General features: G+C 43.4%; 1 protein-coding gene and 1 non-coding gene across 3 annotated transcripts in view; both read right to left on the reverse strand.

Annotated features, from left to right (window-relative positions):
• Window positions 1-2,033: 2,033 nt before the first annotated feature.
• DSP (desmoplakin) overlaps window positions 2,034-13,285 on the reverse strand; it is a 48,666-nt gene continuing 37,414 nt past the window's right edge. The window contains exons 19-24 of one of the 2 annotated variants that reach the window (XM_040460648.1): window positions 12,874-13,036; window positions 12,106-12,189; window positions 11,444-11,551; window positions 10,543-10,641; window positions 8,762-9,259; window positions 2,034-5,968 (exon numbers count right to left, since the gene is read on the reverse strand). In XM_040460648.1, coding sequence (XP_040316582.1) covers window positions 2,720-5,968; window positions 8,762-9,259; window positions 10,543-10,641; window positions 11,444-11,551; window positions 12,106-12,189; window positions 12,874-13,036 — 4,201 coding nt within the window. In that variant the 3' untranslated portion in view covers window positions 2,034-2,719. Of the gene's footprint in view, window positions 5,969-6,964; window positions 9,260-10,542; window positions 10,642-11,443; window positions 11,552-12,105; window positions 12,190-12,873; window positions 13,037-13,285 lie in introns of both variants that reach the window. The other variant, XM_040460647.1, reaches the window with a different exon arrangement.
• LOC121020647 (U6 spliceosomal RNA) lies at window positions 11,949-12,055 on the reverse strand. Its single transcript, XR_005786247.1, has one exon. It is a non-coding gene; the product is annotated as a U6 spliceosomal RNA (small nuclear RNA).

Raw genomic sequence — 13,285 nt, forward strand, 5'->3', positions numbered from 1 at the left:
ATATGAAGGGATGAATTCCAGTTTATTCATACTTTGTCCACAGCATACCTACCTTTATCAGCATATGTTTAGCTCAACTAGCCTAGAAAACATGAGACTATTTTTGAATGTGAAATGATGACTGTCATTGAAAAGTTGTATATATACTCCCTTTTTCTGTGGAGGCTCACTATAAATGAGCCAAATCAAAACTTATCCAAGGCCAAGCAAGTCCTGTCTCTAGGACACAGCCTATCTCGTCTCAGAGCTTAATAACAACTTTCACCAACAGCTTAGAGGTATGCTCTTTCAACCCTAAGATCTGCTTTACATGGATACTTATTCATCTGTTTAATCACCATTTTTTCTAGAGAAATCTCCTGTCCCATTCTAGATTAGGCCTCTATGATAGGCTGAATTGTGTGTTGTCCTCACCACCACCATCACCCCCATTCATATCCTGGAGCCCTAACCTCCAATGTGACTTATTTGGAGTTATGGACTGTAAGAAGGTAATGAAGGTTAAATGAAGTCATAAAGAAGAGACTCTAATGTGATAAAACTCAAGTCCTTCTAAGACAAGCAAGACACAACAGGGCTTCCCCCGCCCCACTCCTTACTGCCTACCATTCAGAAAGAGAGCTCCCACCAGAAACCAATCTAAGTACACCTTGATCTTGGACTTCTAGCCTCTAGAACTGAGAAAATTAATTTAAGTCACATAGTCTATGGCATTTTGTTACGGCAGCCCAAGCTGACTGATACAGTCTCCTAGCTCTGGCATGAAGATCCTTCTTCATTTCACCCAACACAGCATTTACCACTTATTTTTCTCTTCCTTTTATATTACAATGTGTTAATACCAGGGGATCCATGGCTTTGGGCACAATGTGTAGCATACAGAAGTCAATTATTAGTGAATGAAATTAATTTCAGGGCGCCTGGGTGGCTCAGTCGGTTAAGCACCCAACTTCAGCTCAGGTCATGATCTTGTGGTTTGTGGGTTCAAGCCCTGCATCGGACTCTGTGCTGACATGTCACAGCCTGGAGCCTGCTTTGGATTCTGTGTCTCCCCCTCTCTCTGCCCCTCCCCTACTCATGTTCTGTCTCTGTCTCTCAATAATAAATAAATATTTTTTTAAATTAAAAAAAATTAATTTCAAGTCTTCCAGATTGGGAGGGGAGCAAGGAGAAGGAGGTGAGACAAGGAAGGAAGGAATGCTGTTTTCATCCGAAGTATCAAAAGCCCCAATAATTTAAGTATTATCTTAAATATGATCTTTTTTGCTCTTCACAATTAACATTTCATTTGTTTTCCTATTTTCTAGTCTGTACTGTACTTGATTATATTACTACATATTGCTGATATATGAAAGTTCTTCCACTGATTGCTTTATAGGTGTCTTCTGTCCCCATCCAGACTGCAAATGTCTTGAAGTCGTATGTACTGAATATCAATGTATTGAACCCTCATAGTATCTAACCTAATACTAGACATAATAGGTATTCAGTAAGGTCATATTGATTTAATAACAAGTGTTTGAATTTCAAAAGCTTCTTTTGATACAAAGAATAGGTTTTATCTCATTGTCCTTCAACAGAGAGCCAAAAACCCTTCAGGACTCATTTTTATAGATTCAAGGACAATTCATACGTCTGAGGGGACAAAATGAAACACCATATATTTTGAGAATACCCAAAATAGAATCTTAGGCACTTCATTTTTTTTCTAATGGTATTATGGTGACTTTTGCCCATGCTACTTAGAATTCACTGTCCAGGATAAACAAGAACTGGGTATTGACATGTGGCCTGGCCTCTTTACATGGGCTTCTTTCCAAGAGCTCTGCCTGGTACATAACAGGCACTTGAGAATGTTGAAAAAAACTACAAAAGACCAACTTCTAACAAGAATTCAGAACTAATATAGTTTTTTTTTTTTTAATGGTCATCCTTAACAGGCACTTAGTAAACAGAAGATTTTAGACATATTAACAGAAAGATGCTGACAAATGCCTCGTATGTATAAACATATAAAATCAAAACACAGAAACTTCAAAAGTCTAAAAGTTTATTGCCAGAATCGCAAACTTCATAAAGACACCTTTTTAAAGTACATAGTAAATGACAAGCAAAATAAACAGAAAAGTTTGACCAAAGAAAAGCAAAGATTGCTGCTATCACGCACATATAGTCAAATTAATGCCGAACCAAACAGGTGCATTGAAGAGTATATAGGTTACACAATCCACAATCTAAACCTAAAGGAGACTCATTCCAAAATGTTTGGGTTTGGGGTGGAGTATTCTGGGGAGAATGGGATGGGTAATTTTCTCCTAATACAGAAAATGGAAATATTTAGATGAAAAACAGAATGATGTCTAGAATATCAATGATCAACTTAATTTCATCTCCAAGAACAGAAATCTGTATTATAGGCCAAAAGAAGTACAAGAACCGATCAAAAAAACTAAACACAGAAGGAACGAACTCTAGGTTCAATTTGTGCTATCCTTACAACTGATTACCATTTCAGACACACTACATCCAGTGTATTAGATATGTTAGATGAGCTGAGAAGATAAAAAGCCAGAACAGTATTTGATTTCAACCAAGGTTATATCTTCTTAATCATTGAAACTCTATCACTATACTGCAAGCACTAGGTTTTCTTTTGTTAGTATTTAGTAAAGTGAAAATTCACATAAGTGAAGCCAAGGAAGTAGCAACTAACTGACTACTAGTGCCCAATAGAGCTACTGCTAAAGGAGTAGGAGTAAGAGTAGGAAGAATTCCCTGTTGCATCAAAGCTTCCTCTCCGGGACCCACTTCGGGAACCAGAGCGAGAGCCAGAGCGGGAGCCGGAGCGGGAGCCAGAGCGGGAGCCCGATCGGGAGCCTGGGGCAGAAGACATGTTGTAAGGGCTAGGCAAGCCCTTGGAAGAAACAGAGGCGGCCTCCAGAAGGCGTAGGCCAGTGATATCTTCCACCATGGAGCGATTCATGGCATCCTTATAGGATATTTTTAATTTGGTTTTGGGGCAGGTCAGGATTTTGGCATAGCTGCTGGTGTCTTGCAGCCTCTGAGCTGCTCGGCCGTCGATGAATCCTTTCCTGATGGCTTCTTCCGTGCTTATCCTCCCATGCACTTCTGGGTCAACAAGGCCTCCAGTGAGGTATTGGAACTCCAGAAAGCGCTGACCTGCCTCATAGGGGAGCCATTTTTCTTTTACCGCCTCTGCTGCTGACATCTTCTTCTTTCCCTTCACACCTTCAAAGCCAATGAAGGCTTTCTGAGCGGGCTTCAGCCTGGTGGCCATATCTTGGTCAATCAGGCCCTGGGAGACTGCATCCTGAAGTGAGAGCTTCTGACCACTCGTTGGGTGGATGATGCCACCTGTGCAAGCCTGAGCTTCCAGAAGCCTCTGACCAGTGATGCTATCGACAATGCCCCGCTCTATTCCCTCTGTAATGGAGATCTTCTCTAGGTTTTCTGTGTCAAAGATGGCTGCAATGGGGCTTGATTCTTCCAGGGGGTCAGACAGAGAGCTGCTCCTGATGGTTATGTTCCTGACACTGGATATGGTAGAAATCTTACTTACTGACTCATGTCGGCTGTTGCTGAAAACGTCGTCACTGATGCCACCACCTATGCCGCTGCTGTTGCCCACGCCATTTTTCAGGGAGATCATATCAGCAAACTGAGTGAGGCTGAGGCTGCCAGATCGGTACTGATCAAAGAACTTCCTGTCAATGAGGCCCTTGTCAATAGCCTCTTGAATATCATACTGACTGCCTGTCTTCCTGTCTACCAGGACCACCCTGGTGGAGCCGTCAGATCCAGTGATGGTTATTTCTTCCCACTCGCACTCCTGCTCACACAGTTCTCTGAAGGTTTCATAATCTATAAGGCCCTTCTTGTAGGCCTCCTGAACAGACATCTCCTTGTTGGTCTCTGGGTCAACGATGACCACTCTGCGCTTCCTGAGGGTATTCTTTTGTGATGTCTGCACCTCTTTCTTCTTTTCTTTCAGGGGCAGAAGACAGAGCCCTGTTTCTTCATCCTTGATGCATCTTTCTTTTAGCTGAAGATAGGTAAGATTTTCTTCTGTGTTGGGGTCAAAGAATCCTTTTGTATCGTCACTTGGATCCGAGAGAATCTCACTGAGCTCCTCATTAAAGTAGCCCCTCTTGTACGCCATGTCAACTGGCAGGCGATGGCTCTCCTTCGGGTCGATGATCCCCCCGGTTGCAATCTGTGCTTCCAATAAACGAATGCCATGGCCCTTTTCAATGAGTTCCTTGTTCATGGCTTGGAACAAAGAGATGATGTTTCCCGTTTCAGGATCATTATATCCGGTGACAGCTCGTTCTGCAGACAGGAGCTTCTCTTTGAACTCAATACCCACCAGGCCTCTTTTGTAGGCTTCTTCCACTGGTAGCCTCAAGTTGCTAACAGGATCCACTATAAAGCCAGTAGCTGCTTGGGCTTCCAGCAATTCCAGGGCAGTACCAGGTCGGACCAAGCCAATTTTCATGGCCTCATAAATGCCAAGCTTCTGTTTCGTGGTCTCATTGTATATGCCCGCTATGCAACTTGAACCCTGAAGGAAGTCTTTAATTCTCTCGCCAACCTCATCATAAGAAATCTGACCTGATTCCAGTTCATTTACAGTGGATGGTCTCAATATACCGGAATCCACCAGCTCAGAGACGGTCACCTGTTGTCTGATTCCTTGGAAGGACATACTTCTCTTCTGCACTGACAACAGGAGCAGACCAGTGTGTGGTTCGATTCTGCACCGTTCTCTCAGCTGCATGTAACTGACCTTCTTTTTGGTGACTGGATCCACAAAGTTCTTCTGACTATCTCGGGGATCATTCAAGGACCGATACAAATCCCTGTCAATCAGCCCACGGGCCAAGGCTACGTCTTTCGGCAAAAAGACACTATTCACGGGGTCCACCACACCCCCTGAAGCAATCTGGGCTTCCAGCAGGCGCATTCCGGTTTCTCTATCAATCAGATTTTTCTTGATGGCTTCTGAAACAGATACGGTCTTGCCTGAAAACGGATCGTCGAAACCAGTGATAGCTTTCTCTGCTGTGTATATCTGTTGACGGTCATCGAAGTCGATGAGGTCCCGAGCGATCGCGTTGTCAACGGTCAGCTTCTCATTCCTATGGGGATCAATTATACCGCCTGTAGCTGCCTGGGCTTCCAGGAGCATGACTGTGGATTCCGGGGTGATTAATTTCTTCCTTTTGGCCTCTACCAGAGAGTACTTTTCCTTAGGGGAAGCAGATGCTCCAGCGATAGCCCCTGCACCCCGAAGGAAAGGCTGGATTTCAGAAGCAACTTCTTCCACGGACTTTTTCCCCTTCAGCAGTTTGTCCAAGGTTGTTTTGTCAATTAGCTGGCACTCATAGAGCTGCATGGCCGTTACCTTCTTCCTCAGTCCATCGAACACCAGCTTTGAGGAGTCAACCGTCCACTCATATTCTGTCTGGGTCTCCCGATGGGACCCATAGGGGCGCTGCTTGAGTTTGTCGATTTCCCTCTGAAGTCGGGAGCGCTCTGTTTCCAGCTGTGACTGCGTCTCCCTGGTGGAGTCCTCCAACTTGCGCCTGTACCGCTCCTCAATCCTCTTGATCTCTGCCTGGAGTCTTTCGATCTCACTCCTAAGGCTGTTCTTCTCTCTCTCACTCTTTTCTCTTTCCGACTCGATCTTCCTAATTGTCTCTTCCTTGCGGGAGTACTGGGTTTTCCACTGATTGAGGTCATTCTGGATTTGCTGTTTCTCACACTCGAGGCGTTGTTTCACCCTGCTTTCCGCATCCAGCGTTGCTTTCGCGCGAGTGAGTTCATCCTCCAGCCTCTGCAGCCTGCTCTTGTCTTGCTCCAGAACTTTGATTTTCACTAGAAGGCTCTCTCTTTCCTGCACCACCTGAGTGCACTGGTTCTTTGATTCCTGAATCCGATTAGATGCCTAGAATTTAAAAAGAAAGAAATGGGAAGAAATAACGTTTTGATCGTATCATAGGGTTATAATTCCTCTTTTCCTACACTTAAAAAATAAAACTTAGTTTGAACTTCCTCTATTTTCCCTGGATATACTGCTATTTTGTTATCTTATAAATTATGAAAAAAAAATTCTGTAGAGGTATGTTGCCACTTTGATAAATGGCATCATACTTACTCTTTTTTTTTTAGAAGGAACTAGGAGAAGTTATAGACCTGTCTTACTCTTAACAGAAATAATGGTTTGAAAAAATATGGGGAATTTTGTCCCAGGTTATCACACCTGCTATACCTACATCTCCCCTCTTACAGCTATACTAACATGTTTAATAAAACAAAATAAATCTATGGGCATATACACACCCTACACCCAGCCCCACACAAATATTGTCTATAGAAGTCAAACGTATTAGAACTTAAAGAAGGTATTTTTAAACTAGGGGTTAAAAGAAAAACCTAGCAAAAACAAACACATCAGGGTCATGATCAAAAGAGAACATGTCATGCATGCAGAAACGCCATGTAAGCAAGCAAGCAAGAAAAAGTGATTTCAAAATTGCATAGACAATACCTTTACCATGGCTTTTATTTAGGAAAATTTTAATGAAAAAATGCAGGTCATAGCTCACTAAGTAAGAGCTATCTTCTAGAAAACAGACTGGAATAGTCAGAGGACAAGCTCTCAGGTGTTAAATCTGATGGTGTGCTAAAGTTTGAAAAGCACGGCCAAACAGAGGTGACACACAGACTGGTATTGATGCGGGAACAGAACAGAAGGGCAAAGAGGGCAAATTGCTTTCAAGCAGTGGCCTGGGTTATGACAGCTAGTAGTACAGCAATAAGGAGAAAAACTAGACTTTCCGTAAGTGGCCATCCCAGTTAGCAGGAGCACAGCTGAGATGAGATGAAAATGGAGGGAATTATTTGAAGGACAGGGAAGCTGTGATCAAATATTTGTGAATACCTCTAAAGCCTGCTTTTGGAATTTCTCAATTTCCTGTCTCAAATTTTCCCTCTCTCTCTGTAAATCATTAATCAGCCCCTGCAGTTCCAGGGTCCGGTTGTTGCTGATCTGCAGCTGGCTCCTGAGTTCAGAGATGGTTGCATTTCTATCGCTATCCGCCTCGCTCCGGCTCCTCCTGAGGTCGTCGTATTCCAGCCTGAGGTTCCGAAGCTCCTCCTCCAACATCAAGTGCTCCTTGGTCAGGTTCTCCGTGAGACACTGCAGCCTCTCGATTTCTATCTTGCTTTCATTTAAGCTCCTGCTTTTATCCTCTATCGCCTTCTGGAAATGCTCGTTCCTCAGGTGAGCCTGTTTGACATTCTCTTGTTCCTGCAGCAGCTGGCGTCTCAGGGCCTCGACCTCCGCGGAGAGCCTTCTCAGCTCTTCCTGGGTCCTCTGCTTGTCCCTCAGGTGGCCGTCCAACACGTCCCTCTGCTGCCGGAGGTCGTCCTCGCTCCGTTTCTTAATGATGGATGCTTGCTCCAGCTGCTGGGTCAGGCTGGTGATTTTTATCGCCTGCTCCTTCAGAGACCTCCTCATGCCTTCCAGCTCCTCCTCCAGCTTCTTCCTCTTCAAAGAGTCTTCCGAGGCGGTCCTCCTCAGCCGATTCAGCTCCTCCTCCACTTTCTGCTTCTGCAGCTGCAGGTCCTTCAGAGAACTCTGAAATCTCGTGATGTCCTGGTCCTTCACAGCCCTCTCCTGGGACACCCGCTCGTAGTCGATCCTCAGGCGCGTGAGCTCTTGCTCCTGAACCTTCAGCTTGCTTATCGTCTCCGTCGCGCTATTATTTGCTTTCTGCAGATCATACTGGGCCCTCTGTAATTTAGCGTTCTCCTCTTCCAGGCGTTTCCGTTCACTGGTTTCCGTTTCTATCAGTTGTTTTAACCTCTCGATCTCCTTGTTTTTATCCTGGATGGTCTTGGCGGCATCATCGAGCGACTGCTTGTATCTCAGGCTCTCTTCCGTCCGCATCTGAGTGACCTGCCTCAGCTCAATCTCCAGCTGCTGTTTCCTCTGCGACACCTCCGAGCCCGTGGCCTTTTGCTGTTGGACGTCTTCTTCGACCCTCCTGAGGTTCTCGGTGGTCTGGGCTAACGTGTTCTTCAGTCGCTTTACTTCCTCGGATAGGCTGCGGTTTTCTCTGGTGAGGCTGTCGATCTGGGCTCGGTAGCCACTGGTGTCCTCTTCCTTCTGCATGGTGAGCTGGTGGATGGTGGTCTTGGTGATGTTGATCTCAGTCTCGAACTGGTTTTTTAAGCTGATGATTTCCTCGTCGTAATTGTTCCTTACCTTAGCCAGTTCATTTTCATATTCCCAGCGGCGCTTGGCCTCCTCCTGAAACTCAGCTTTGAGTCTCTCAATCTCCTTGTTTTTGTCCTGAATGGTCTTTGCAGCCTCTTCCAGGGATTGTTTGTGCCGAGCATTGTCCTCGGAGCGCTGCTGGATGACCTGCTTAAGCTCCATCTCCAGATGCTGCTTCTTCTGCATCATCTCAGAGCCACAGGCTTTTTGCTGCAGGGCATCTTCTTCGGCCCGCCTTCGCTGCTCGGTGGTCTGCAGAATGCTGTCGTTGAGCCTGACAATCTCGTCCTTCAGATCTCGATTTTCCCTCGAGAGCCTATCAAGCTGGTTTCGGAGATTTTTGGAATCGTCCTCTTTTTGCATGGATATCTCCTTGATGGTGGTCTTGGTGATGTTAATCTCTGTTTCATACTTGTTCCTTAAATTACTCATCTCCTCATTATAGTGGTTTCTTACCTTTGCCAGCTCACTTTCATATTCTCTCTTCCGGGCGCCCTCCTCCTGCAGCAGAACCCTCAACCTTTCTATCTCGTACTCCTTCTCTTTGATGGCTTTCTCAGACTCCATTTTCTGCCAGCCAAGGCTCTCCTTTTCACACTGCCTTGCCTTCTGCAGCTGGTCATAGTCATTCTTCTGTTGGTCAAACCTGTCTTCCACGGCCTTCCGTCTTCGCTTCTCATCCTCGATCTCGTAGGTCAGCCTGGTGATCTTCTCATTGAGTTCTTTTATTTGGCCGTAGCACTTGTCCAGGTTTTGCTTGGCCGACTTGCCGTCCAGCTCTGCCTGCCTCTTCAGCTCCTCCAGGCTCACAAGCTTGGCTTTGAACTGGGAACATTCCGCCTGGTACTTCTGCAGGTTCTGGTCAAGGAATTTGTTCTTATTGCAGTTTTCAGAGTTGGCATCTCGGGCCAGTCTGAGCTCCTCTTCCAAAACTTCAATCTTGGTGTTTTTCAGCTGCGGAAGTGAAATCAGAAATGAGGATGAAAGGAAAACCTCTCACGTCCTAAAAAAAGAAACAGTCTTTTCCCCCCTCCCAGACCATTGTGTGTTCTCGTGTCTCTTCCCACACCTGCACATGTGCACACGCACACCACACACATAAGCACACATAGAAAGAGTGACACAGGGAGCCTGGGTGGCGCAGTCGGTTAAGCGTCCGACTTCAGCCAGGTCACGATCTCGCGGTCCGTGAGTTCGAGCCCCGCGTCGGGCTCTGGGCTGATGGCTCAGAGCCTGGAGCCTGTTTCCGATTCTGTGTCTCCCTCTCTCTCTGCCCCTCCCCTGTTCATGCTCTGTCTCTCTCTGTCCCAAAAATAAATAAACGTTGAAAAAAAAAAAAAAAAAGAAAGAGTGACACAAAGCAAAAGCTACTGGACAAAACCCCACGAAATCTGTATTCTCATCGTAATTCTTCCATCAACTGCCTGTATGATCTTAGCAAATAATACAGCGTCTTTGAGGTTCCCCTGCCTCATGTGTAAATGAGGTGATTTCTTCCAAGATCAAAAGCTTAAGATTTCATAAGTTACGTTTCCTTTATTTCAAGGTATTAAATTTCCATACAAACTCAATGCATGTATTGGAAATGACGAATAAATTAAACAATCAGATGTTTTCAATGTTGATAAAAACATAAAAATTTGATAAAGCAAATCTGTATGTTGATAAAAAAAAAATCCAAATCCAGCCAGTCTAGGATGTTCTGTTCCTTAATTTAAAAAACACACGGGGCACCTGGGTGGCCCAGTTGGTTAAGCATCCGACTTCGGCTCAGGTCATGATCTCATAGTTAGCACTGGGCTCTGTGCTGACAGCTGGGAGCCTGAAGCCTGTTTCAGATTCTATCTGTCTGTCTGTCTCTCTCTCTCTCTGCCCCTCCCCCATTTATGCTCTGTGTCTCTCTCCCAAATATAAATAAACATAAAAAAAAAAAAAAGAGAGAGAGAGAGAGAAAACACACACAAACAAAAAAAGCAAAATCCTTGACCAAACAGTAAATGAAATTAATGGGGTTTTTTTCGTAAGGTAAAGCAGCTAGAATTTTGTAAATATCACCTAACTCCATTCAGAGCAGTGTCCTGAAGCACAGAACTAACCCCTGACTTTTGAACAAATTCTACAACAGTGAGTATATACCAGGGAGTATGTCCAGATCCATGTTCTAATGAGGCAGTAATAATAAGGTTCTATTCCATTTTCTTTGCCAATACTCCAAGGAAATAAATTAAGTAAATTACCTTCAGATCTTCCAAACTCTTCAGCATCTCACTTAAGAACCTATAATAGTCTCCAGACCTTGTAAGTAGTTCTATGTATCGAGCATGCATATCTGCAGCCTTGCAAAAAAGGGGTGAAAGAAAAAAAGAAAAAAACAATTATTGCATGAAAAAAAATGTCCCATGCAAGCTGACCAATTTTGTTTCCTAAATCAATGAAATAGTGAAATTATAATTTAAGAGTGAATTCCTGGGGTGCCAGGGTGGCTCAGTTGGTTAAGTGTCTGATTCTTGATTTCAGCTCAGGTCACGATCTCATGGTTTGGGAGTTTGAGCCCTGCATTGGGCTCTGCATTGACAGTGTGGAACCTGCTTAGGATTCTCCCTCCCGCTCCCTCTCTGCCCCTCCCCTGCTCACATACTCTCTCTCAAAAACAAATAAACACTTAAAAATTAACACAAATAAAGAGTGAACTCCCTTCCTTCATGTGTGCTAATTCCAAAATCTGGAAGCACCACAAAACAACATTGTATCCTATCCTTATCCCTCTAGAGTGTTTCCCCTAAACCATCTGATGGGTGATGTTCTGTGTCATCTTTGGGAAGAAGTTGTCTTTTAAAAATCAACTAGACATCTTCTACTTGTTAAAAGCTTCCCTCACTAAACCCAGAATTTAAGCCCAGTTTCTACCAAGATCCTACTATATAAACAACAGATCCAGACTTCCACTAACCGCCTCCTAAAATCACTCCAGTATTGATGACTCCTACTAAAGGAGCATAACCTGCTATTAAACCCTTTGGGAGTGGAGACCCTATAACTAGGGGTGAATTCAGGGTCTGCAGGGAAGACAGGAAGAAGGCAGGGACAATGAAGGTGCAGGAAGGGCTGGCTCTAAGAAATACGTAACGATGTACATACCTCTTGCAGAATCACCCCAGAGGGAGACTGAACCATGGTTCTCTTGATAGGTATGTTCAGTAGGGTTTCCAATCCTGAGGTGTACGATGCCAGCTGGAGTTCATAATCCTACAGAATAAAAGGTTTAAGACAAATATACTCAATGAATTTCACAGTCACTGACAGCTACAATTTCATGGTTCTAAATCATCAAGCTGTGTTTCTCATGACCAACCCCAAAGGCTACCATGCATTGATAGTGTCCAAGTCACTAACATTACATTATTAAACCAAGGAGTACATCTTTATATGCTACAGGAAGATTTTTACCCATATTACCAGTGTAAAGAATGAAGACCAGGCACTTCACTGATATTGCCAACGTGCAATGAATTCAAGTAAATGGATAACAAACTTTTCACGGTATGTTCAGGAGAGAACACATAAAAGCCACAACTGCTATCCTCAAGAAGTTTATACTCTTTCGAGTAAATCAGAAAATAATGCAGTTAAAAATATATACTTTTAAAATATGGAACACTTCACAAATGTGCATGTCATTCTTACACAAGAACCATGCTAATATTCTCTGTATCATTCCAGTTTTAGTAGGTGTGCTGCCAAAGCAAGCACTTACCATTATTCTTGATGAGATGCCAATATTCTTTGTGAAACAAACATACCTTAATCGAATTTGCACAAAGTTCGGCGATTTTCTGTACTTCATCTGATTTGTCTCGCTTGCCACAGATTTCATTGTGCAAGTTCTAGACAAAAAGTAAAATATTTATAAGCGTTGAAGTATATAAATGTTTTTAAATAAATGCTATTTCACTGCTGAACAACTGGTTTTCCACAGTTTATGACTATGTGCAGTGAACTCGTATTCTCACAGGTCAGCCTTAGAAGATGAGCATGTTTTTCCTTCAGAAGAGTAAGCAAGATTTTCGACTTCTTACTCTCTAAGAGGAATCTTTCAAATCTGTACACTTTTCTGATCCTATCACCTCAATTTATAAAGATACTTTACTACAATGTTACATTATTTCTTTTACAATTGATTTCCACAATGATTTCCTTTCAATATCTCAACTGTTTTTCCACTGGGCCTTATGCAAGCATTCACCAAATGGACTAGTAATATCAAACACCACTTCAGGGTATTGGGTGACTCAGTCGGATAAACATCCGATTGTTGATTTCAGCTCAGGTCATGCTCTCACGGTTCATGTCAGTCTCTACACTGACAGCATGAAGCCTGCTTGGGATTCTCTCTCCCTCTCTGTCTCTGCCTCTTCCCTGCTCACGTTCTCACTCTCTCTCAGTAAATAAACATTTAAAAAAGTCTTTAAAAAAATATATCATTTCAAACCTAGACACTGCTATGAAAACCAGAGGAAAATACAGTGCACCCTCAATGTTATCTAAGGAAGTGACAAACTGTCTTGTACCTTCTGCTCATTCAAAAATCGCAGGACTGTGTTGGAATCCCCAAACTTCATGGATTCTAAGGAATCCTGACGGCGTTTGGCATCATAGAGCCACTTGCAGAAGGCCTGATAGTTATCACGGTAATTCCTCAGTTGCTTGATTTGTTTCTCCAGGTCCCATAATCTGCAGAAGATAGATATGATAAAATCAGAAAAGCAGTGCTACCGGTCCTGAGAGTATTTAACAGAGCTATCATATGACCCAGTCATTCCACCTGCTGCGTGCTCAAGAGAATTGCAAACATGCCTCCCTACAAAAAGTTATACGTGAATTTTCATGGTGACATTTTTCATGATAGCCAAAAATCATGAATGAATGAAAGTAAAAAATAAAATAAAATAAAATAAAATAAAATAAAATAAAATAAAATAA

Source organism: Herpailurus yagouaroundi, unplaced genomic scaffold (genome assembly GCF_014898765.1).
Source record: "Herpailurus yagouaroundi ecotype Mexico unplaced genomic scaffold, PumYag 250, whole genome shotgun sequence".
Lineage (NCBI taxonomy): Eukaryota > Metazoa > Chordata > Mammalia > Carnivora > Felidae > Herpailurus > Herpailurus yagouaroundi.